Genomic DNA, 26,020 nt, shown 5'->3' with positions numbered 1-26,020 from the left:
GAAGGGGGGCCCTAGTATTGTGGCGCTTCTGGGCTTGCCTCTCATGAGGGATGATGCACCGGGCCTCAGTTTTGGGTCAGCCTCCTTTACCGGCTCTCCCCCCTTCCTCCGACCGTCAGGTATCCGTGCCAAGCCCTCAACGGGCCATCCTCCTTCCCGCGGCGACCCCGCGCATGACAAGGCCAGACCCTCCCGCGAACGTGCTCTGCGCTCCCGCCTGGCCCCTCCCCGCCTCCGCCCCCCTCCCCCTCCTCCCCGCCACGCCTCTCCCCGCCTCTCCCCGCCTCATCCCGCCCCGCCCGCCCTGCCTCTCCCCGCCTTTCCTCGCCTCGCCCCGCCCCACCCCTCCCCGCCCCGCCCCTCCCCGCCCCTCCCCGCCCCTCCCCGCCCTGCCTCGCCTCGTCTCGCCTCGCTTCGGTTAGATGCGCTCGGCGCTCCATAGGCTCCCTGGTGGGGCGCGGGCGCGCGCACGCACATCCAGCACGCACGCACGTACGTCCGGCACTTCCGGCCGCGGCGGCCTCAGCGCCGGCCCGAAGGGACCAGGCCGCCGTCCCCAGCGAGAGGCATGCAGCACTGAGGAGCGGCGACCCAGCACGGCGGCGCCATGAACCTCCTGCCGTGTAACCCTCACGGCAACGGGCTGCTCTACGCCGGCTTCAACCAGGACCACGGTGAGGAGGCGCGAGGCGCGGCCCTGTCGCCTTGCCCTGCCGGGCCTTCCCGCAGGGGTCCCCGACTCTCAGGCCTGTCCTGGGCGCCCCTTTCCGGCCAGGCCTTCCACCCGGGACCCCGGCCCCGCCCGAGCTCCCCTCCGAAGCCCCCGGCCCCGGCCCTCGCCGCTGCTCCCAGCCCGAGCCGGGGTCCGGACCGGGCCCGAACCGGCTCCCACCTTCCTGGCTTTTCGCGCTCCCCCACCCCCCGGGTTGTGACCGCTCCCAGCCGGCCGTCCCGGGCCGAGGTCGAGGTCGGTGGGAGACGGCACAGAACCCCAGCCTCCTGCGCGGACGCCCCTCCCCGCGCGCCACGCCCACTCGGGTTCCCTGGCTCCCTGCGGGCTCCACGGTTATCGGGATTTTCCCCACAGCGTGATTGACGCCCTGCCCAGAACCCCGTTTTGCCCCCTATCCCTTTTAGGGTCTTTAGCAGGTAGCCCGTGGCTGAGCTGACTTCGCTTGGGTTCACTGGAGCCGCGGAGCCGGCGTCTCCGACGCCTCTGGTGGCGAGTGGCGCGGGTGGGTTGCGGGTCTCACCTTTCCCGTCGGTTTCCATCGGAAGATGTCACTGTCCCACCCCCACTCCCCGGGATTTTTCTTCGTGTTTGGTGGAGTAAAAGGACTTAAGGGAGGCCTTTGAGGGAAATCTTACTTCTTTTCCCGTGTCGGAATCCAGGTGTAAGCACTGGATGATTTAAAGCGCCCAGGGAAGGTGACCTCCTTCCCCGCAGGTGCTTCGGAGCTGCGGGGGATGCGGCCGGGGCGGCGCGGTCGGATTCCCGCGGGAGGCGGGCGGGACCTGGATTCGGATGGTTGCCTCCTCACCTCCCAATTGAAGGGCGCACTTCCCAAAGGTCCTGATGGGGAGGAAAAGGAATGTTCGTTATTCCGAGACAGGCTTCTGCGAGGCTTTACATGTTGGCTTTGGAAGTTTTGTTTTTGAAGAGAATCCAGGCAGGTGCTGTATGATCCCGTATTTGTGAAGACAGTTTTATTTATTTATTTATTTATTTATTTCATTTTGAGACGGAGTCTCATTCTGTCGCCCAGCCTGGTGCGATCTCGACTCACTGCAACCTCCTCCTCCCGGGTTCAAGCCATTCTCCTGCCTCAGGCTCCTGAGTAGCTGGGATTACAGGCGCCTGCCTCCACGCCCGGCTACCGCGCCCGGCTAATTTTTGTATTTTTTGTAGAGACGGGGTTTCACCATGTTGGCCAGGCTGGTCTCAATCTGACCTCAGGTGATCCACCCGCCTCGGCCTCCCAAAGTGCTGGGATTACAGGCGTGAGCCACTGCGCCCGGCCGGATTACACATATTTGAAAGAACTCCCTCTCAGTGATTTTGATGCCTGATGCCCTGGGGCCAGTCAGGCTTCCTGGGCGCTGCCAGCTTCCCCAGGGTTGTGTGCTGGGGTTTCTCCGGAAGAAAGTTTTGCTGAGATGGTAAGGGAGATGCCTAGCCTTCTCAGAGGGTGGTTTCCAACCATCTGGTGTTTGTAATGCCTTCTTTTTAGTGAAGTGTGCTATACCTGTAGAAGGGTGGATATATCATAAGTGTTCAGGTGATGAATTTTCCAAACTGTACGCACCTGTCACTAACAATTAAGAAATTGAATATACCTGGCCACCCTTGATTACAATAAATGCTCCCTACCTGACTTGTGACATCATAGATTAGTTTTGCCTACTTCTGTACTTTATTTTTGTACTTATTTTTGTTTCTAGCTGTTTTTTTTTTTTGTTGTTGTTGTTTGTTTGTTTTTTGAGACAGAGTTTTCCTTCTTGTTGCCCAGGCTGGAGTGCAATGGCGCGTTCTAGGGTCACTGCAAACTCCGCCTCTCAGGTTCAAGCAATTCTCCTGTCTCAGCCTCCCGAGTAGCTGGGATTACAGGCATGCACCACCATGCCTGGCTCATTTTGTATTTTTAGTAGAGACTGGGTTTCTCCGTGTTGAGTCTGGTCTTGAACTCGTAACCTCAGGTGATCCGCCCACCTCGGCCTCTCAAAGTGCTGGGGTTACAGGCGTGAGCCACGGCGCCAGGCTGTTTCTAGGTTTCTTACTCAACATCATGTTTGTGATTTTTTTTTTCCGTATTGTTGAGTATAGTTGTAGATCATTTTTTTTTTTTTCTTTTTCCGAGACAGAGTCTTGCTCTTGCCCAGGCTGGAGTGCTGTGGCGTGATCTCAGCTCACTGCAACCTCTGCCTCCTGGGTTCAAGCGATTCTCCTGCCTCAGGCTCCCGAGTAGCTGGGATTACAGGTGCCCGCCACCGCTCCCGGCTAATTTTTGTATTTTGAATAGAGATGGGGTTTCACCGTGTTAGCCAGGATGGTCTTGATCTCCTGACCCTGTGATCCACCCACCTCGGCTGCCCAAAATGCTGGGATTACAGGTGTGAGCCACCGTGCCCGGCCAGATCATTCTTGATGTACAATGTTCTTTTGTGCAGACATATAACAATTCATATATCCAGTCTACCATGGTTGGGCATTTGGGTACGTTCCAGTTTTTGGCTACCATAAGCATAATATGAGTAATAAGAGTAATTATTAACCTAGAAGATGTCTCTCAGTGACCATATGTTCACATTTCCACAGGCATGTACTTCTATATACCTAGGAGTAGAATTGAGAGTATAGTAGATAGTACAAATAGTTTTCCAAAGTGGTTGTACCACTTTGCCCTCAACTAGCAGGTCTAAGAGTTCCCATGGCTCTACACCCAGCTCACCTTTGATGTTTTCTCTTATTTTTGGTCATTTTGGTGGCTGTGTACATCTCTCTGTTGTTTATTTGCATTTTCCTGATTTTGTGTTTCTTGACCACTTGGATATCCTCTTGTGACATGTCTAAGTCTTTTGCCCATTTTTCTGTTGAGGATTTTGCCTTTTTCTTGTGGGTTTCTAGGAGGTGGTTTGGGTATTTCTATTTTTATTTTTTATTTTTGTTTTTTTTTTTTGAGACGGAGTCTTGCTGTGTTGCCCAGGTTGGAGTGCAATGGCGTGATCTGAGCTCGCTGCAACCTCCCCCTCCTGGGTTCAAGTGATTCTCCTGTCTCAGCCTCCTGAGTAGCTGGGATTACAGGCGCTCACCACCACGACTGGCTAATTTTTTGGTATTTCTAGTAGAGACGGGGTTTCATCGTGTTGGTCAGGCTGGTCTCGAACTCCTGATCTCAGGTGATCCACCTGCCTTGGCCTCCCAAAGTGCTGGGATTACAGGCACATGCCACCATGCCTGGCTCATTTTTGTATTTTTAGTGGAGAGTAGGTTTCACCATGTTGGCCAGGGTGGTCTCAAACTCCTGACCTCAGGTGATCCACCCACCTCGGTCTCCCAAAGTGCTGGGATTGCAGGTGTGAGCCGCCACCACGCCTTGCCTGTTTTGTCTTGCGTTTTGAACTGGGATTGCAGGCGTGAGCTGCTGCGTCCGGCCTCGAATGGGAGTTTTAGAGGCCTTTGTGTTGGGCTTTCACACCACTTGTGCAGTCATTGGAAAGATCCAGACTTTGCAACATTTCATGTGAAAAATAATTGAGGGGTTTGTTTTTTTCTCTTTCCAGCCACAGCTTCATAGAGCCAACAGTTGGACACGGCATTTAAGGAGATGGATGTAGTCCTTGGGTCACACACGAGCATTAACACACGATCATCTACACACTTAAGTGCTTTATTCAGTTTCTAACAGTGCTGTTTGGACCATTAACAGCCTGCTGTGTGACTTGGAGGCAGTGACCAGGATGAGTGACCTGGGTAACTCGTTGAGACTCTGACAGGATTTTAAGGAGTTAGGATGATTTATAGGTGGGAGCAAAGTCACGGGAGACCACCCTGTAAATGGGAAAGAGCATCCTTTCCTCACCTTCCCGGTTCCTGGAGTCCAGGACTACCTCTTGTCTCCCCAGCACCCTGCCCTTCCCTTCACCTGGTGTCCACAGTGGGCGGGATTGCCTGCTTGGTGGCTTTCCTCTAGATGTGTCCTTCACGTTTGTCACTCATCGTCCTCCAAGCCTGGGCCATGGGGATGCCACAGAAGGCCCCTGCAGTGGGGAAGTTGTGTGAACAACTCCAAGACTCCTTTGCTAAAGGACAAACAAAATGCCCTGCATGGATGTGCTTGTCACTTAGTAACATTTCTACAAGGACAGGAGTTGTGACTTAGCACCTATCGTGTCTGTGTGGTTTGAGCATCTGCAAGAGTTCTCAGTAGTTGTCATTTCTCCAGACCTCTTACTTTTAACCACTCCAGGCCTGGGGATTAATGTCTCTTTTACACTTCTGCTTTAGGATGCTTTGCGTGTGGGATGGAAAATGGATTCCGAGTCTATAACACTGATCCACTAAAAGAAAAAGAGAAACAAGGTAAGAATTAACGGGACATTTTCTGGTTTCTCCCCTTTCCAACCCTCAGAGTCTAAATTTAACCTTGCAGGTGGAGCAGGGAAGGGATGGCTGTTTTCGAGAAGTAAATAGGGTTCATGGCCCCTCATAAACTTGGAGGGAGCTGTCCTCTTTCTTTCGTTGAGCTTCTACAGGTGCTGAGGGATACGGGTGTTGAGCAGGTTTGTTCACTGGCCTGATTTCTCTAGTGAATTATCAATCAGCATGAACTTCTTGTGCCTTTTCCCCGTCACATCAGGGATTTTTGGCAGCAGAAACCTCTGTTCAAGTAAAGTCTTACCTGTAACCCTGGGATGTAGAACAGTAAGTGGTGCTTTATGTCTGGGAGTTTATTTTGTAAGTCAGGGTGCATTTCCTCAGCCTGCATCCATGCTGTGTACGTTTGAGTCCTGGTTCTGCCCTTTACCAGGTTGCTGTGTGACCTTAGGCAAATTTCTCACCCTCTTTGGGCCTCTTTTTTTTTTTTTTTCCTTCTTCCGAGATGGGATCTTGCTCTGTCGCCCAGGCTGGAGTGCAATGGCATGACCTCGGCTCATTGCAACCTCCGCCTCCCGGGTTCAAGCGGTTCTCCTGCCTCGGCCTCCCGAGTAGCTGGGATTACAGGCACCCACCACCACAACCGGCTAATTTTTGTATTTTTAGTAGAGACGGGGTTTCACCATTTTGGCCAGGCTGGTCTCGAACTCCTGACCTCATGATCCATGCACCTTGGCTCTTAAAGTGCTGGGATTACAGGCGTGAGCCACCATGCCTGGCCACCTCACTTTCTTTGTACGTGAAATAAGGTTGATAACAATGCCTGCCTCAGAGTTATTGTAAAAATGAGTCAGGGTGCGTAAGACACGCAGATTAATGCCTGCGCGCACATTAGGTGCTGTGGAGTGTATGATGCCACATACGCTGTATGATGGGATTTATGCAGATAAATGTATGATGGGATAATGATGGGATTTATGCAGATAAGTAGTTGCAAAACATTTTAAAACAGCTTGACTTGCAAACCTCAGGATACTTTTTACTGAATTGACCCAGAAGCTTACAGAAGAGTTGTAGACGTTGGTGTCCAAGTTGAATCATTAGCAGCTGTGTGGGAAAAACCCCCCAACCATGTTTTCTCTCCACTCTTAACAGCACGACAGTCGTCAGCACAGAAGAAGACTTCTGTGACTGAATGTGGGGAATTTTTCCCCACACACCAAGCAGTGGACACCAGCTGGGTGTCCTTTCAGTTCTGACGCCATCTACCTAGAGATAGAGTCAGATCCCACAGGTTGAGGGCTCAGTCCCCAAGACTGCCCCAGTCCCCACCATGCATGAGTCTGGGCCTCCTAAACTTCAGACTGACTGGCTTCAAGTTGGGGTTCCCACAGCCCCCTCCTTGGATTCAATTAATGTGCTGGAGCGGCTCCCAGAACTTGGGGAAGCACATTTACCAGTTTATTATAAAGCAGCGGTCTGCAGCCTTTTTGGCACCGGGGACTGGTTTCATGGAAGACAGTTTTTTTCATGGGGGGATGGTTTCGGGATGAAACTGTTCCCACTCAGATCATCAGGCATCCCTCCATCCCTCGCGTGTGCTGTTCACAGTGGGGTTCATGCTTCTGTGAGAATCGTATGCTGCCGCTGATCTGACGGGGCAGAGCTTGGTGGGGATGCTTGTTCGCCTGCTGCTTGCGTCCTGCTGTGCAGCCTGGTTCCTAACAGGCCACGGACCAGTACTGCCCCGGGGTTGCAGACCCATTGTAAAGGATAATTGCCAAGAATACAGATGAGGGCAAGCACGGAACAAGGTGTGGGGGGACAGGCTATGGAGTTTCCAAGCCCTCCCTCGGCTGCCACCCTCCAGAACCTTCCATGTGTTCAGCTGACCTCTTGGATTTTTATGTTTTTTATTTTTTTACTTCAAAATTCATTTTTCTTTGATTTTTTTTTCGCTTTTTTTCCACATGTGTTACAGAAAATACCTCTTGGAGATATATATATATCTATTTCTGACGTTGTCTCACTCTGTTGCCCAGGCTGGAGTGCAGTGGTGTGATCTCGGCTCACTGCAAGCTCCGCCTCCCGGGTTCAGGCCTTTCTCCTGCCTCAGCCTCCCGAGTAGCTGGGATTACAGGCACCTGCCACCACGCCTGGCTAATTTTTTTTGTATTTTTGGTAGAGACGGTGTTTCACTGTGTTAGCCAGGATGGTCTTGATCTCCTGACCTTGTGATCCGCCCACCTTGTCCTCCCAAAGTGCTGGGATTACAGGCATGAGCCACCGCACCCCGGCCACCTCTTGGATTTTTAAGGAAGCTTCATAGTATCTGCATTGCTTCTCCTAGTGTGCAGAGTGGGAGCCTCTCTATGGAGGCTCTTCAGACCCACAATCAGGTGGAGAAGATTTGAGTTCTGCCTTAGCAGGTGAAAGGAGGGCAGGAGAGAGATTCTGGTTCCTGAGGGCCTAACACACCCAATATTATAACAAAAGATTGTAACAAGGTCTGGGAGTTACGAGCCAGGAACCGTGGGTGAAAACCTGTATGTGTCTCTCTCATAACACCACAACAGCATATTAACAGCTGCTTCCTAATTAATGAAGTGTTTACAGTAAATTCAACATTTCTTATAAAAATGAGTTTGACGGCCCGCACGGTGGCTCACGCCTGTAATCCCAGCACTTTGGGAGGCTGAGGTGAGCAGATTGCCTGAGCTCAGGAGTTCGAGACCAGCCTGGGCAACACGGTGAAACCCCATCTCTACTACAAATACAAAAAGTTAGCCAGGCGTGGTGGCGCATACCTGTAATTCAAATTACTGGGGAGGTTGAGGCACGAGAATCACTTAAACCCGGGAGGCCGAGGTTGCAGTGAGCCGAGATTGCGCCACTGCACTCCATCCTGGGCGACAGAGCAAGACTCCGTCTCAAAAAAAAAAAAAAAAAAAACCCAGACAAGAAACATCTAAAACTTCTAAATTCCAGAAAAGTATACCATTGTCATGGTTTAGCTCATCACACACATATACCCGGTCCTGTGCGTCTGCCAGCTCGGCTGTGTCTGGGGCAGGCTGTCCCTGAGCTTAGCATGCAGTGAGTTCTCACATGTGCATGTGTGGTGTGCTCCCGTTTCCAGCTTATGTAAGTAGATAGGCCCTAATGTGAAATGGATACAGTAGGGCCACACTGTCTTTTTGATGGCACATTTAAACAGTTTGGCTCTGCACTTACAGACTCATCTGCTGCTCTGCGTCTGGCAGCTTACAGTTTAACAATGAAGAGCAGGCCAGGCCTCTAATCCCAGCACTTTGGGAGGCCAAGGTGGGCAGATCACGAGGTCAGGAGATCGAAACCATCCTGGCCGGCACAGTGAAACCCCATCTCTACTAAAAATACAAAAATTAGCTGGGCCTGGTGGTGCGTGCCTTTAATCCCAGCTACTCGGGAGGCTGAGGCAGGAGAATTGCCTGAACCAGGGAGTTGGAGGTTGCAGTGAGCCGAGATCTCGCCACTGCACTGCAGCCTGATGGCAGAGTGAGACTCTGTCTCAAAACAAAAAAAAAGAAAAAAATCCCAGTGAAGAGCAGCAGCAGACTTGACCTTGTTCCTTTTTAATTGTAGCAGTTTGCTTTCCTGAGTGGTGGGGAAGGAAGCCTGCATGACAGTGTGTCCCGGATCTGGGCTTGTGGCATGGTTCTCTCCAGGGTGACTGTGCATTGAGTAAGGAGACTGTGGGCTCTGAGCAGGCTGCTGCTTCCAGATACGCCTTCTGCCACTTGGCAGGAATGGGAAGCTGGTAGTTCAGGGAAGCCTTCTTGGGGATCCCTGCTCCTTCAGTCTTGGGGGGCAGTGTTCTCCAACCCTGCTCCACGACATAGGTCTTGCATCCATTGTACACCCAGGTTTGTTCTTTCCACACACACAGCCCAGCCACCCTCCCGACCCACACACAGCCCAGCAGCCCACCTGACCCGACCCACACACAGCCCAGCAGCCCACCTGACCCGACACACACAGCCCAGCAGCCCACCTGACCCGACACACACAGCCCAGCAGTCCTCCCAACCCACACACAGCCCAGCAGCCCACCTGACCCGACACACACACAGCGCAGCAGCCCTCCCGACGCACACACAGCTCAGCAGCCCACCTGACCCGACACACAGCCCGGCAGCCCTCCCGACCTGACACTCACACAGCCCGGCAGCCCACCTGACCCGACACACACACAGCCTGGCAGCCCTCCCGACCTGACACAGCCCAGCAGCCCGCCAGACCCGACACACACACAGCCCGGCAGCCTCAGCACATCTAGCTTCACAACAGGTCCTGCAGGCTTCGTGCTGTGTGCTCACCCAGCGTGCCAGGTGAAGGTGCTGGAGAAATGGGAGGCCTGCAATGTGTAGGTAGCAGGTGGTTCCTGCAGGTGGGGAGGGTACAGAGGTGGTGGGTAGCTTTGGGAAGGAGGTGGAAAGGGGAAGTTTGGTAACCTGGTGGTAGAAGGTTAAATTGGTAGAGCCTTGTGGAGTAATTTGGCAAGCTGTGTTCATTATAGATGTACTGTTTGGTGCCGGTATACCAATATTACTTGCAACGCTGTTTCCAAGAGTGGAAAATTGGAGAACCCAAATGACTTTCCTGAAAGGGGTGATTACTGTGGTTGTGGCACATCCTCACAATGGTGCTTCATGCGGTAAGAATGCCGAGACCAATCTGAATCCTCATGTGGAGAGATGGCCATGGCATTGTTAAAGGAAAAAGAACGTAGAGAATAGCATAGATGGTGTTATAGGAACAAAATATCTATGCACAAAGTTTAGAACATACGTGGCCGGGCAGAGTGACTCATGCCTGTAATCCCAGCACTTTGGGAGGCCGAGGCAGGTGGATCACGAGGTCAGGAGATCGAGACCATCCTGGCCAACATGGTGAAACCCCATCTCTACTAAAAATACAAAAATTAGCCGGGCATGGTGGTGGGTGCCTGTAGTCCCAGCTACTTAGAAGGCTGAGGCAGGAGAATCACTTGAACCCGGGAGGCGGAGGTTACAGTGAGCCGAGATCGTGTCACTGCACTCCAGCCTGGTGACAGAGCGAGACTCTCTCTCAAAAAAAGTACATAAATGATGTTGTTTCACAGTGTTTTCTACTTTATGCTTTTCTGTGTTGTTTTATAGAAATGATGCATAATTTTTATAATGGGAAATAAGGTTTTCTTTAAAAATAAAACTCCACAGAAATAGGAACGAGAAACAGGGACTGCACGACATGACAGAGGCAAAAATAAAAAGGTTATTAGCCTCAAGTGCTAGAATGGTTGATTTTCACTCATTTGTATAAAGTGATTCATTTTTCAAGCATCTCTTAGTGGAATAGAAGTTATGCCAGTATTCAGACATCCCCTTTCCCCATTTTCTTTTATTAGTTTCTTGTGTTTTGCAGCAGGCTCTGTTGGGAGAGTCTGGGCCTGTCAAGATGTGGTGTAATTATATATTTTGGTTTTCACCCTGGCCGGTAACTCCCACAGACCTGGTTAGTCTTTTTGTTACAATATTGGCCCTCAGGGGAGGCCTCTGACCTTCTCCTACCCCCCTTTCACCCTAACGTGTCCTGTCTCCCCACCACCACCCCACCTTCCTTCCTTCCTTTCTTTTCTCTTTCTTTCTTTCCTCCTCCCCTCTCCCCTCCCCTCCCCTCCCCTTCCCTTCCCTCCCCTCCCCTCCCCTCCCCTCCCCTTCCCTTCCCTCCCCTCCCCTCCCTTCCCGTCCCCTCCCCTCTTCTTTGACAGAATCTCTCCCAGGCTGGAGTGCAGTGACTCCATCTTGGCTCACTGCAACCTCCACCTCATGGGTTCAAGCGATTCTCATGCCTCAGCCTTCCAAGTAGCTGGGATTACAGGCACATGCCACCACACCCGGCTACGTTTTTTTGTTTGTTTTGTATTTTTAGTAGAGATGGGGTTTCACCACGTTGACCAGGCTGGTCTCGAACTCTTGACTTCAAGTTATTTGTCTGCCTCGGCCTCCCAGAGTGCTGGGATTACAGGCATTAACCACCACACCCCCACCCTTTCTAATTGTGGGTCTTAAGACCCTCCCCAGAGAAGGCCGTACCCTCTGCCCCTGGGGAAGGAATGCTGATATCATGAAGCTTCCATAAAATCCCAAGGAGACGGGGTTCAGAGAGCTTCACAGAAGCTTTGCGTCCTTCCCCTAATTCCTTGCCCTATGCATCTCTTCATCTGTATCCTTTGTAATATTCTTTGTTATAAACTGGTAAACATAAGGAAGTGTTTCCCTGAGTTCGGTGAGCCGTGCCAGCAAATTGAACCCAAAGAAGGGGTCACAGGAACCCCAACTTGAAGCTGGTCAGTCAGAAGTTTTGAAGGTTCTAACTTGTGACTGGTGTGTGGTGCAGTCGGTCTTGGGGACTGAGCCTTCAACCTGTGGGATCTAATACTGTCTCCAGGTAGATGGTGTCAGAACTGAGTTAGAGGAAGCCCAGCTGGGGTTTGCTGCGTGGTTTCTGCTTTAGTCACAGAAGTCTTCTGTGTTGGTGATTGTGTGAGAATAGAGACCATGATTAGAGGAGAGGGTTTTTCTCTGTACCACAAGGACTGGGGTGTACCTCAAGTTTTCCTCAGCTGATGTTTAGTAGGAGCCTGTTTTGTGTCCTACACAACCTATTGCTGCAATTTTAGTTGCTGTTACAGACAAGTCCGACCGCCAGGGACCCTTAGAGATGTAGACGCTGACATCCTGGGCAGGCTTGGGCATTTCTTCTTTTTGTGGGTATAAAATGTTCCAGGAATAAATAAATGCTCGGTGCTGTGAAGTAAAACCAGCACTCAGGCAAAAGTTTAATTCTCTCAGTAAGGCAATTTACTTCGGCAGAAGGGTGCCCCTTGCATCAGTCAAGATGGCAAGAGCACAGAGAACAAAGGAGACCAGGGGGTTTTTATCCTGAACGCAGTCCCTATCTCTGTGTCACTCCCCTATGGGCTGGGGTCGGACTGCACAATCTGAGCTGACCCAATAGGCTACTTGTACATACTTTTCTAAATATAGAAGGGGAGGGGGACGTGAGGTACAGAGGTGGAGCGTGTGAGACGTGCAGTTTCGGGGGAACAATGTGTACAGGTAACCAAGGGAACAGGTGTGAGTTATTGATTAGAGTTGACGGGAAGCGGGTAGGCTGTTTACAGTAACTAGGGGCAAGGAAGAACAAGAAAGTCGAGTTCGAGAACAAAGGATAAGGAAGTTAACAGGCTAAATAAACCCTTTGAAGAGAAACTCAGAAAGATTTATTGTATCTTACATTTTTCTGTAACAACGAATGTCCTTTGTAATATTTCAGTACCAGCCCTTGGGATCTGGAACATAGAAAGCTCTGAATGTAACCCTGGTCTTTCTGAGGGGAGACCCTTTCCCCCTCTTCAGCTGCAGGAGGTGGGGGTCAGGTACTATGGGAGAATCTCTTTGGCAGGGTTTAGAAGTCCTCTCTAATTCCTGAAGTTTGGCTCTTACCTTTGATTACTTCTCATTCCAGGAAAGGCCTTAACTCTCCTTCTCTGCCTCTTCACTTGATTCTGAAAAATCTGTTTTTCTTTTTTTTCTTTCCATTTTTAAAACCCAGAGACCGCATAGCTAACTGTGCCTGTGACTGACTGTGTTTGTCTTCTTTTTTTTTTTTTTTTTTGAGACGGAGTCTTGCTCTGTCACCCAGGCTGGAGTGCAGTGGCGTGATCTCGGCTCACTGCAACCTCCACCTGCCGGGTTCAAGTGATTCTCCTGCCTCAGCCTCCCGAGTAACTGGGACTACACAGCTGGCTGATTTTTGTATTTTTATTTTTTATTTATGTATTTATTTGAGAGACGGAGTTTCACTCTTGTTGCCCAGGCTAGTGACGCGATCTCGGCTCACTGCACCCTCTGCCTCCTGGGTTCAAGTGATTCTCCTGCCCCAACTTCTCGAGTAGCTGGGATTATAGGCATGCGCCACCACACCTGGCAAGTTTTGTATTTTTAGTAGAGACGGGGGTTTTCCATGTTGGTCGCGCTGGTCTTGAACTCCCGACCTGAGGGATCCACCTGCCTCGGCCTGGCCTCCCGGAGTGCTGAGATTATAGGTGTCAGCCCCTGCACCCAGCCAACATTTCTTTACTTAACCATTAGCTAGAATCACATCTTGCTAAGGGAATGACTTGTTGCTTTTAGAACTTGAAAAGACGGCTGCGCACAGTGGCTAATGCCTGTAATCCCAGCTCTTTGGGAGGCCGAGGTGGGTGGATCTCCTGAGGTCAGGAGTTCGAGACCAGCCTGGCCAACATGGTGAAACGCTGTCTCTACTAAAAATACAAAAATTAGCTGGGTGTGATGGGCGCCTGTAATCCCAGCTACTTGGGAGGCTGAGGCAGGAGAATCACTTGAACCCAGGAGGTGGAGGTTGCAGTGAGCCAAGATCGCACCACTGCACTCCATCCTGGGCAACAAGAGCAAAACTCCATCTCAAAAAAAAAAAAAAAAAAAAAAAAGAACCTGAAAAGACTTATGATATAATCAAGCATTAATAACTTTATTAATAAGCCTAAGATCATGTAGTTTATAAAAGGGCTAAACATTGTCTCTCGGTTAAATAGTGTTTGAAGAGTACATTAGTGACCTTGACATAATTCTCAGGTCACTCAGATGTGTTTCTAAAACTTACTGAACCTACATTGAGGAAATAGTTACACTTCTAACACCTGGGGCAAAGAAGGTCTTCAGTGGCAGCATTTTTTTAAAAAAAAATTATGGTAAAAAATTATGTAAAATAAAATTTACCATCTTAACCATTTTTAAGCGTATAGATCAGTAATGTTAAATATATTCACATTGTTGTTAAACAGACCTCTAGAATTTCATCTTGGGAAGCCAAACTCTACATCCATCAATTCTGTCTCCCGTGTCTCCTAGTAACCACCATGCTACTTTTCTGTCTCCATGAACTTGACTGCTGTAGGGACTTCCTGTGAATGCCATCATATATGCCTGGCTTATTTCACTTAGTGTAGTGTCCTCTAGGTTGATCTCTGTTGCAGCCTGTGTCAGAATTTCAGGCCGGGTACCGCAGCTCACCCCTGTAATCCCAGTGTTTTCAGAGTCTGAGGCAGGAGGATTGCTTGAGGCCAGGAGTTTGAGACCAGTCTGGGCAACATAGTGAGACCTTATCTTGAAAAAATAATAAATGAGAAATATTGTTTCTGTTTAAGGCTGAATAATAAATCACTGCACGTATGGAGCACGTGCTGTTTGTTCATTTCTCCATCTGTGGACACTCGGGTCCTTCTGCATCTTTGCTATTACAAATGATGCTGCTACAAGCGTGGGTGTGCAGGTGTCTCTTCCAGACCCTGCCTTGAGTTCTTTTGCTTATATGACTAGAAGTGGGATTGCTGGATCATATGGTAACTTTGTTTTTTTTGAGACAGAGTCTCGCCCTGTCGCCCAGGCTGGATGGAGTGCACTGGCTAGATCTCGGCTCACTGCAGCCTCCGCCTCCCGGGTTCAAGCAGTTCTCCTGCCTCAGCCTCCCGAGTAGCTGTGATTACAGATGTGCCCTGCCACTCCTGGCTAATTTTTGTATTTTTAGTAGAGACAGGGTTTCACCATGTTGGCCACAATGGTCTTGATCTCCTGACCTCGTGATTCGCCTGCCTCGGCCTCCCAAGGTGTTGGGTTTATGGGTATGAGCCACTGCATCTGGTCATTTGGTAACTTTTTGATTTATAAAAATCAGCCTTTTTTTTTTTTTTGAGATGGAGTCTCACTGTGTCACCCAGGCTGGAGTGCAGTGGCACAATCTCGGCTCACTGCAACGTCCGCCTCCCGGGTTCAAGCGATTCTCCTGCCTCAGCCTCCCAAGTAGCTGGGATTACAGGCACCTGCCACCACGCCTGGCTAATTTTTTTGAATTTTTAGTAGAGACGAGGTTTCACCACGTTGGCCAAGCTGGTTTCAAACTCCTGACCTCAAGTGATCTACCTGCCTCGCCTCCCAAAGTGCTGAGATAACAGGCATGAGCCACCACGCCTGGCCTTTTTATTATTTTTTAATTGAGGGAGTGTCTCACTGTGTTGCCCAGGCTGATCTTAAACTCCTGGCCTCAAGTCATCATCCTGCCTTGGCCTCCCAGGGTGCTGGGATTATAGGTGTGAGTGAGCTGCTGTGCCCAGCCTCTTTTTAATTTTTTGAGGATCTGCCATACTTTTTTCCAGAGCAGCTGCATCAGACAGTGCATGAGAGTTCCCATAGCTTCATATCTTGGCCAGTACTTGTTATTTCCTGGGTTAAAAAACAATATTAGCCATCCTCTGCAGTGAGCCCTGTTCTCATCACTGCACTTGCCTGAGCAACACTGTCTCAAAAAAAGAAAAAAAATTAGTCATCTTCATGGGTATGAGGTGGTGGGATCTCATTGTGGTTTGGTTTGGATGTCTCTGATGCCTAATGAAGTTGAGCATCTTTCTTTGTACTTGTTGGCCATTTGTAAATTATCTTTGAAGAAACACTACTCAAATCCTTTGCCAATTTTAAAATCAGATTATTAATTTTTTTATTGTTGAGTTGTAAAAGTCCTTCATATATTCTGGATATTACGCACTTATCAGATGTGTGGTTTGTAAATATGCTTTGCCGTTCCATAGGTTGTGTTTTCATTCTGTTGATTGTGTCCTTTGGTGCACAAAAGTTTGATGTCCCAAAAGCACATTGCCCGTGCTGGGTTTGTTTTTTTTTTTTTTTGAGATGGAGTCTCCCTCCTTCGCCCAGGCTGGAGTGCAGTGGTGCAGTCCTTGCTCACTGCAACCTCTGCCTCCCGGGCTCAAGCGATTCTCCTGCCACAGACTCCTATATAGCTGGGATTACAGGCGCCTGCCACCACAGCCGGCTAGTATTTTTAGTAGAGACGGGGTTTCACTATGTTGGCCAGGTCGAACTCCTGACCTCAAGTAATCCACCTGCCTCAGCCTCCCAAAGTGCTGAGATTACAGGCGTGAGCCACTGCGGCCGGCGAATTTTTTAATTTTTATTTTTGGTAGAGAAGGGATTTCCTTACGTTGCCCAGGATGGCCTTGAACTCTTGGGCTCAAGCAGTCCTCCCACCTCTGCCTGCCAAAGTGCTGGGATTACAGATGTGAGCCACTGTGCCCGGCTGCCTTGAATTTTAAATATCTCGAAGATCGAGCTGAGGAACTTTTGAGTCATTTCGTGCAGCTGTGACTGGAGAGATAGAGCTCATGGTCATTGCAGACACAGAAGTGGGTGGGTGGATGGTCCTCCTGAGTTATGTGAACCATACAGAACGTGGGAGTCATTGCAGACAGACAGCTGGGTGGACAGTCCTGAGTTACGTGAACCATACAGAACATGGGAGTTTCTCATCAGTGTGCCCCTGTTGCTCCCCTCAGAGAGCATTGGTCATCCTTTTGTCATGGAAGACCTCTGAAAATCTGTGGACATTTTCCTCTTACGTAATTCATGAACAGTTGGGAGCATTTCAGACTTCGGTGGCTCACACTTACAATCCCAGCATTTTGGGAGGCTGAGATGGCAGGATTGTTTGAGACCAGGAGTTCACGACCAGCCTGGGCAATACAGTATGACCTCGCCTCTACAAAAACTTTTCTGAAAAAATTAACCAGGCGCGGTGATGTGTGCCTGTAGTCCCAGCTACTCGGGAGGCTGAAGCAGGAGGAGTCCTTGAGCCCAGGAGTTTGAAGCTGTAGTGAGCTGTGATCACTTCACTGCACTCAAGCCTGAGCAACACAGCAAGACCCTGTTTCTTAAAAAAAAAAAAAAAAAAAAAAAAAGGAAATGATAAAAGTCACTCAGCTTTTGCATTAAAGTTTTGTGGGGTTTTTTTGGTTTGTTTTTATTTTTGTTTTTATTTATTTATCTTGAGATGGAGTCTCGCTCTGTCACCAGGCTGGAGTGCAGTGGTGTGATCTCGGCTCACTGCAACCTCAGCCTCCGGGGTTCAAGTGATTCTCCTGCCTCAGCTCCTGAGTGGCTGGGACTACAGGTGCCTGCCACCATGCCAGCTAATTTTTGTATTTGTAGTAAAGACAGTGTTTCACCATGTTGGCCCAGATGGTCTCAGTCTCTTGACCTCATCATCTGCCCGCCTCAGCCTCCCAAGCATTAAAGCTTTTAGTATGCTTTCTTGGAGTTGACAGGTTTTGCCACCTCTTGAAATGTGAATTCAAGTATTTCATACATTTTGCTGAGTTAGCTTCCTAGGGTGTTGTGTCCTCAGCCTTTATGAAACAGTGAACATGATGACAGTAAACTGAGAGAAGTTGGAAACCTAGCACTCACTATTTTTTTAGCCAGTCACCTTTCTCATTTCTGATGATAGTTAGATATAAATTGCTGATTAAAAATGAGTCCTGTAGGCTGGGCACAGTAGTTCATGTCTGTAGTCCCAGCATTTTGGGAGGCCGAGGCGGACTGATCGCCTGAGTTCAGGAGTTTGAGATCAGCCTGGCCAGCATAGTGAAACCCCATCTCTACTAAAAATACAAAAATTAGCTGGGCATGGTGGCACATGCCTGTAGTCCCAACTACCTGGGGAGGCTGAGGCAGGAGAGTGGCTTGAACCCAGGAGGTGGAGGTTGCAGTAAGCCGAGATCGCGCGACTGCACTCTAGCCTGGGTGACAGAGCAAGACTCCATCTCAAAAAAAAAAAAAAAAAAAGAGTCCTGTATTCCCAGCTACTTGGGAAGCTGAGGCAGGAGGATCATGTGAGCCCAGGAGTTCAAGGCTGCAGTGAGCTGTGATTGTACCTGTGAATAGCTACTGCATTCCAGCCTGGGCAACACAGTGAGATCTTGTCTCTTACAAAAAATAGAAAATTGCTGCGTTACCTGTCTTGACTTTCTCTTTTCTTTTTTATCGTAAAATATACATATTAACTTGTAACATTTGTCTTTTTAAAACTATCATTTCAGAATTTCTAGAAGGAGGAGTTGGCCATGTTGAAATGTTATTTCGCTGCAACTATTTAGCTTTAGTTGGTGGTGGAAAAAAGCCGAAATACCCTCCCAACAAAGGTACTGTAATTGTGTATTGAAGAGTCATGCCTCACGTGTCCCACCAAGTCTTTTTTTGAATGTGTTTATGTTTGTGGCCATGTGTGATTTTCCCTAGTAGGTCTGTGAAATATCCAGGACTGGTCACTGGGGAGGAAGCAGGCGGAGAGGGCACCAGGTCTCTGTTCCCATAAGGAGCGCCTAAAGAGCATCACTCACTTGCATTGTCATAGAACATGTGCTTTTCAGTCAGTAAACGGAAAACGGGTCTGCTGCACCTTAGGTTGACATCGTAAATGTCATGAATTCATTTTAAAGCAAGGTAGAAGGATTTTTTTTCTTACTGAGAGCCATTGACTTAAAGGAACATTAGTTTCATAGCCACGTAGAACAAAACACCAGTTGGGCTCTGGGTTTCGGGATCTATTTGTCGGAGTGGGAGTACGTGTGTGTATGCAGATGACGTGGCATAAGAGCTCTGGCCCTTTTAAGTAGAGGGAGGAGTAGATAGCTTTCCTGACAGCCGTGTGCCTCATGCCAGCTTAACCTCGCTGTTGGTTGAGGAAAGAGGGCTCAAGGCGAAAGATCCAGGAATGGAGGGCAGAACACAGGGAAGAGGTGGGAGGCAGGAGGCAGGAGGTGGGCTGGGGATGGGAGGCGGGAGGTAGGCTGGGTGGGGGAGGTGGGAGGCAGATCTGGGGGAGGCTTGAATGCCAGGTAACGTGTGGCCAGGAAGGAGATGCCGTCAGATCTGTGTTTTGGGAAAGTTCTGGTCTAGATGCAGTGCATGAGGTGAGTGAAGAGACACCAGAGGATGGGGCAGGCGTGGGAAGCCCCCGTTTATGGGGAGAGGCAGGAAAAGTGGAGCAAGCATCCTCGTCTGAGCCCAGTGCCAGGCGGGAGGAGGCCTGAGAAAAGCCATCTGGTTCTGGTGACATTGAAGGCCACCGGTGGTCTCAGAGGATGACTGAGTGGGAGCCCAGTGGTGGGTGGGTAGGGTGGGAGGAGGTGAGGAGGGAAGGAGAGGCTCAGTGAGGGAGGCAGTTCAGAATCAAGACCAGGATGGGGCTCTGGGGGCGCCGCATGCCAAGTGGGAAGTGAGTGGGTGAACTAGGATCTGGGTGATATCACGTACTTAGGAATAGAATAGCCCAGGTCAGATCAGGCACAAAAGGATTGTGTGGAAAGGCAGAAGGTTCCAGATGACTTGTGACAAGCTTTGGGGCCCAGCTCACAGTTCTCAGCAGAGCCCCGTGAACTGCGTGAACATGAACGTGCGGAAGAGAGACCACACTCGGGTGAGGACTGGCCCTGCCTGATACATTTATTTTTGTTTTGGAATTAGGAACAGAGAAATGAAATGGGAAGAGATTATCGGTAGGAAAAACAGTGGAAGACAGGGCTTGAGATCTTGGCCTTTGAGCGGTTCTGTAATCTCACAAGGTTTGTCTGTGCCAGCTTTAAAGCAGAGTTGAGAGTGGCTGCTAGCATAGCCCAGAGGGGCAGAGGCCTGTGGCTTGTGAGTCCTCTGGAGGAGCCCACCCAGAAGGGACAGCGGAGGTTCCACAGAGAGAGCAGGGCAGGATTTGCAGGAGAATGACTTTCCCTGGCTAATTGGGGATGGGCAGAAATCCTGCTGGTGAATTGGTCTGTGTCTTGTCATGGAGAACTTCATTGACCATTAAGGAGGAAAGGAAGCTTCTAGATGGAAGTCAGGAGGCCTAGAGGGCCGCCTCCCTTGCCCTACCTCTGGCACTGCTGGGGGACCCCAGGTGCTAACAAGGGAGCCATTTGTATGAGATAATCTCAGGTCTCATTCTCATTATAAAGTTTCTAAGAGGTGAAAAAGCCTTAGAAACTTCACAGACTTAGAAGAAAGCAGTATTCAGCAGGTTTTTGAGTAAATGTACTTTTTGTAGCGTTTAAAGGTACTTTTTTTTACTAGTAAACTTGATTTTTATTTATTTAGTTTTGAGACAGGGTCTCACTGTATTGCCCAGGCTGGAATGCAGTTGCGCAGGCCTGGCTCACTGCAGCTTCTGCCTCCCCAGGCTCAGGTGACCCTTCCGCCTCTTCCGCCTCAGCCTCCCGAGTAGCTGGGACTACCGGAGCGCCTACCACAGCCGGCTACTTTTTGTATTTTTAGTAGAGACAGCGTTTCCACATGTTGCCCACGCTGCTCTCAAACTCCTGAGCTCCATTGATCCGCCTGCCTCTGCCTCCCAAAGCGCTGGGATTACAGGTGTGAGCCGTCACACCCAGCTGTGTTTTTTGTGTGTTTTTTTGAGACAGGGTCTCCCTCTGTTGCCCAGCTTGGAGTGCAGTGGGGTGATCATAGCTCACTGCAGCCTCAAACTCCTGGACTCAACCTGAGTAGCTGTGACTAATTTTTAATAACTTTTTTTTTCAGAAATGGGAGTCTCACTATGTTGCCCAGGCTGGTCTTGAACTCTTGGCCTCAAGCGATCTCACACCCCAGCCTCCCAAAGTGCTGGGATTACAGGCGTGAGCCACCGCACCCATCCCTCTTGTGGTTCTTCAAAAGCACGGTGCTGGTTGGCATTCTCATCCCTAAAGCTTGTCGGTACATTAGCCCTTAGAACACAAACTGCTAATTTATGCTAATAGAATGTTGCAATGTTAGCAGGCAAACAAGACAGAAGAAATTTTGAACTTAAAAAGGAGCAGGGGCTGGGTGCAGTGGCTCACACGTGCAGTCCTAGCACTTTGGGAAGTTGAGGTGGGCAGATCACTTCAGCCCAGAAGTTCGAGACCAGCGTGGGCAACATGGTAAAACCCCATCTCTACCAAAAATACAAAACTTAGCTGGGCATGGTAGTGCATGCCTGTAGTCCCAGCCATTTGGGAAGCTGACGTGGGAGAATCTCTTGAGCCTGGGAGGTCAAGGCTGTAGTGAGCCAAGATCGCGCCACCGCACTCCAGCCTGGGCGAGAGAATGAGACCCTGTCTCAAAAAGAAAAACAGAAAAAGAGGAAGAACAACCCAGGACCTTGAGTGGAGTGAGGAACTCGTTGGCCCTGATTTGTGTCCCTCTGATTTCACTTTAAAACTGAAACCTTCCTTCCTGATGCAGGTTTATTTGCAGCACTTTTAACATCAGTACCTATGGTCAGGCTTGCCTATGGGCTCAGTCAGGTGGAATCAAGGAAGGTCAGGGAGAGGAATGTAACCAGGCAAGGGCAAGGGTTGGCAGAGAGAGATGAACGCGCTCAGCGCGCCTGTGTGCGAGGCCAGTGGGTCGCCTGAGACTGGGACCGGGCTGTGCGCACTGAGAGAGGAACGGGCGGGGAGGGAGCAATGGTTGGCAGAGAGAGATGAATGCGCTTAGCGTGCCTGTGTGTGAGGCCAGTGAGTGGGTCACCTGAGAACAGGACCGGGCTGTGCACACTGAGAGAGGAATGGGCGGGGAGGGAGCAAGTGGGCAGCCAGCTACCAAGAAGGGGAGACACTTTGAGTGGGGAAGGTGCCCGAGGGCGGATCCCTGGCACAGCTCACGGTTTGAGTTGTACCCCAAGGCCTCCCAGGTGCGGGTGTGTGTCTGAGGCCTGAGGGTGGGCGCAGCTGTGCCAGTGGAAAGAGAAAACACCTTAGGCGTCAAGCTGGCATCGCTGCATCCCAGCACCATGGCCTGTTTATGACTGCATTCATTTCTTCTTTCTGATATTTCAGTAATGATCTGGGATGACCTGAAGAAGAAGACTGTTATTGAAATAGAATTTTCTACAGAAGTCAAGGCAGTCAAACTGCGGCGAGATAGGTGGGTTTGGTGTCAGTAATTTTTTAAAGTGGTATTTCACTTTCTCTAAAGATGGCTGAAATACTTTTCTATTTTTGGCAGAAAAATGTTTAGGAAATGATGTATTAAAATGTTGGCCCGGTTTTTATGACCATAAGGATATAAGGATTATTTATATTGCTGCAAGAAAGGCAGCGAATTGTGTTTGTTTCCAGGGCTCCGCTGGAGGTAAGTAGGTGGTGGCGTGGATGACGTGCGCCACAGTGGACCAGCCAGTGGGTCTCACCATGGTGAGTTCTGTCCCATTCCGACATGTGCAGAGCTGAGGACATGAGTTTTGAGCCTTGAATTACCCTGGGCTTTTAGCCCCTGCTTTGCCAAATGCTGCCTCTCAATAAAGGTTTTCGGTTTGAAGGTAAAGGAAAATTGAATTTTCTGTGTTGAAAGTAGCAGGTGGCTCTGTCAGCCATGGCCTCAGGGGCGTTTAGGGGGAATATGGAAGTTTGTCCTAGTACGTTGAGCAAGATGGCGCAGAGTTCGTTCATTTGGGTTTTTATTTAATATGATTTGCATATTTTACTCTAAGATTTCCATCTCTGTCGGCTGTGGGAGGACAGCAGCCGAGCAAGTTGGATGTAAACAGAGGTCATTTCACCTCCCTGCCTTTTTTTTTTTTGGAGTTAGAGTCTTGCTCTGTTGCCAGACTGGAGTGCAGTGGCACAATCTCAGTTCACTGCAACCTCTGCCTCCCAGGTTCAAGCAATTCCTGCCTCAGCCTCCGGAGTAGCTGGGACTACAGGCGCACACCACCAAGCCCGGCTGATTTTGTATCTTTAGTAGAGACAGGGTTTCACCATGTTGGCCAGGATGGTCTTGATCCCTTGACCTCATGATCCACCCGCCTCAGCCTCCCAAAGTGCTGGGATTACAGGTGTGAGCCACTGCGCCCGGCCAACTTTCCTGCATTTTTGTGTGGGTTTGTCATTTTAATAACGTCAATATTTAAAGGCCCTTAGTAATGCAAATGTGGCCGGGCACCGTGGCTCATGCCTGTAATCCCAGCACTTTGGGAGGCTGAGGCAGGCGGATCACAAGGTCAGGAGTTAGAGACCAGCCTGGCCAACCTAGTGAAACCCCATCTCTACTAAAAATACAAAAATTAGCTGGGCATGGTGGTGCACGCCTGTAATCCCACCTACTCAGGAGGCTGAGGCAGGAGAATCGCTTGAACTCGAGGTGGAGGTTGCAGTGAGCTGAGGTTGTGCCACTGCACTCCAGCCTGAGCGACAGAGTGAGACTCCATCTATAAAATAAAAAGTAATAATAATGCAAACGCTTGAGCCAGATCGAGGATCTTCTACTTTCAGACTTTTCTTATTTTTTCCAGACACAGTAGCATAAAAATATCACTTCTGTGTGTTTTGCTCGGTTCTGAACCTAGATGGAGTGTTTGATGATGTCTCTCTGAACCTCAGAGACGTCTCTTAGGCTGACCTTCACCCAGGCGAGAAGCACTCCCTCAGCAGAGCCAGCCCACGTGCACTCGCCGAGCTCCAGGCCTGGCGCTGGCTACCTGCCTCCAGAGCTTTTTCTTCAGGAACGCTCCTTTTCTGTGTGGTATTTTCAGTGTTTCTCAGTTTCAGTATGATAAGAACAGGAGCATAAAATGTTTGGGTTTGACTCTTGAGGAAAGCAACTCTGATCATGTTTTTCTTTCCAGAATTGTGGTGGTTTTGGACTCCATGATTAAGGTGTTCACATTCACACACAATCCCCATCAGTTGCATGTCTTCGAAACCTGCTATAACCCCAAAGGTGAGAGATTGAGCAGATGGGTGGCGATGGGAAATGGGTCCACATGGAGATGCCTGTGCTGGGCACTCCCTTCTCCAAGCAGGTCTCTGAGCAAAGTGCTTGGCGAGAGCAGTCCTGAGCACAGAGGGGCCTCCAGAGGAGATGGACCTTCCAGGACCCACAGCTCAGCATCCCCAAACTACCTTCTGACCAGAGTCACAGAGTGGGGGCCCCTGTCCCCTCCCACCCAGTGACTGTGGGCTCTCAGAACCTCCACAGTGAACCAGGAACCTATGTTTTCACCACTTCGGGAGCCACTGAGTTCTGGACTCAAGCCTTTCCTTCCCTTGTCTTCTGAATTGGAGGATTGATTGTGTTTGACTTTGTCATTTATTGTACCATCTTCATATCTTTTTATATTGGGGGTTTTGCCTCTGGCTTTGTTAGGGTAAAATTTACAAAAAACTGACTCGTTTTAAGAATACCATTTGTGGCCGGGCGCGGTGGCTCACTCCTGTAATCCCAGCACTTTGGGAGGCCGAGGCGGGCGGATCACAAGGTCAGGAGATTAAGACCATCCTGGCTAACACGGTGAAACCCTGTCTCTACTAAAAATTCAAAAAATTAGCCGGGCGTGGTGGCGGGCACCTGTAATCCTAGCTACTTGGGAGGCTGAGGCAGGAGAATCACTTGAACCCAGGAGGTAGAGGTTGCAGTGAGCCGAGATCACACCATTGCACTCCAGCCTGGGCGATAGAGCAAGACTCTATCTCAAAAAAAAAAAAACTTCAATAAATTTCCGTCATTGTAAACAGTTGTGTAGCCACCGTCACAGTCAAGACAGAACAGTCGGCCGGGCGCAGTGGCTCATGTCTGTAATCCCAGCACTTTAGGAGGCCAAGGCGGGCGGATCACGAGGTCAGGAGATAGAGAGCATCCTGGTCAACATGGTGAAACCTCATCTCTACTAAACATACAAAACTTAGCTGGATGTGGTGGCGGGTGCCCATAGTCCCAGCTACTTGGGAGACTGAGGCAGGAGAATCGCTTGAACCCGGGAGGCGGAGCTTGCAGTGAGCCGAGATTGTGCCACTGCACTCCCGCCTGGGCGACAGAGTGAGACTCTAAAGAAAAAAAGAACAGTCTCATCTCCTGGAAAACTTTCTTGGGACAGTCCCCTCCCCACTCAACCCTCAGGTTTTGTTTTTTTACATGTATTTGTCCTCTGTGTGTGTGTATGTGTGTTACTTTGTTGGTCCCTTCGGCCGTGTTTTGGCTATTAGGAGGAGTGTCGTGCATGTTCCCATAGCAGCCTTTGTGTGGGTAGTTTCATGTCTCTTGGGTCGATCCTGAGGGTTCGACTGCCCGGTCACAACCATGTTGTGGTTGTGTCTGACTCTATAAAATGCGGCTGTTTATTTTCCAGAGTGGCTGTGTCCTCCTGCGTCTCATCCATGATTTATGAGTGTTCCAGCATTGTCGGCCTTTCTAGCTGTAGCCGTTCCGTGCGCGTGTGATGATATCTCACTGGTAACGGCATCTCCTTGTGGTTTTGGTTTGCATTTCTCTGAGGACTGGCGGCGGCGACATCTTTCCCTGTGGTTCTTCCCTTTCGAGATCTTTTGGGAAGTGCCCCAGATGTTTTGCCCATTTTTTAGCCAGTTGTTAATCTTATAATGAGATGTAAGAATTTTTTTTTTTTTTTTTAATATGAGATGGGGTCTTCCTCTGTTGCCCAAGCTGGAGTGCAGTGGCATGATCTCGGCTCACTGCAGCCTCTGCCTCCCAGGTTCAAGCAGTTCTCCCACCTCAGCCTCCTGAGTAGCTGGGATTACAGGCACACCACCATGCCCGGCTAATTTTTGTATTTTTAGTAGAGACGGGGTTTTACCATGTTGGCCAGGCTGGTCTTGATCTCCTGACCTCGTGATCCACCTGCCTCGGCCTCCCAAAGTGCTGGGATTACAGGCCTGAGCCACCGCGCCCAGCCCCATTTTTTTTTTTTGTTTTTTGTTTTTTTTGGAGATAGAGTCTCGCTCTGTTGCCCAGGCTGGAGTGCAGTGGTGCGATCTCAGCTCACTGCAACCTCCGCCTCCTGGGTTCAAGCGATTCTCCTGCCTCAGTCCCCCAAGTAGCTGGGATTACAGGCACCCGCCACCACGCCTGGATAATCTCTGTATTTTTAGTAGAGACGGGGTTTCATTATGTTGGCTGGTCTCAAACTCCTGACCTCAGGTGATCGGCCTTCCTTGGCCTCCCAAAGTGCTGGGATTACAGGCATGAGCCACTGCGCCCGGCTGTA

At 49.9% G+C, this 26,020-nt stretch overlaps 1 protein-coding gene across 1 annotated transcript in view; it reads left to right on the top strand.

The window, feature by feature from the left end:
- The first annotated feature begins 376 nt into the window (after nucleotides 1–376).
- WDR45B (WD repeat domain 45B) overlaps nucleotides 377–26,020 on the top strand; it is a 34,178-nt gene continuing 8,534 nt past the window's right edge. Inside the window, exons 1-5 of the mRNA XM_055101063.2 lie at nucleotides 377–674; nucleotides 5,006–5,080; nucleotides 18,087–18,188; nucleotides 21,858–21,945; nucleotides 23,645–23,739. Coding sequence (XP_054957038.1) covers nucleotides 608–674; nucleotides 5,006–5,080; nucleotides 18,087–18,188; nucleotides 21,858–21,945; nucleotides 23,645–23,739 — 427 coding nt within the window. The 5' untranslated portion in view covers nucleotides 377–607. The remainder of the gene's footprint in view (nucleotides 675–5,005; nucleotides 5,081–18,086; nucleotides 18,189–21,857; nucleotides 21,946–23,644; nucleotides 23,740–26,020) is intronic.

The sequence above is a fragment of the Pan paniscus genome, chromosome 19 (genome assembly GCF_029289425.2).
Source record: "Pan paniscus chromosome 19, NHGRI_mPanPan1-v2.0_pri, whole genome shotgun sequence".
Lineage (NCBI taxonomy): Eukaryota > Metazoa > Chordata > Mammalia > Primates > Hominidae > Pan > Pan paniscus.
Note: the sequence above shows the minus strand (reverse complement) of the source record. Positions and strands in the feature narration are given on the sequence as shown.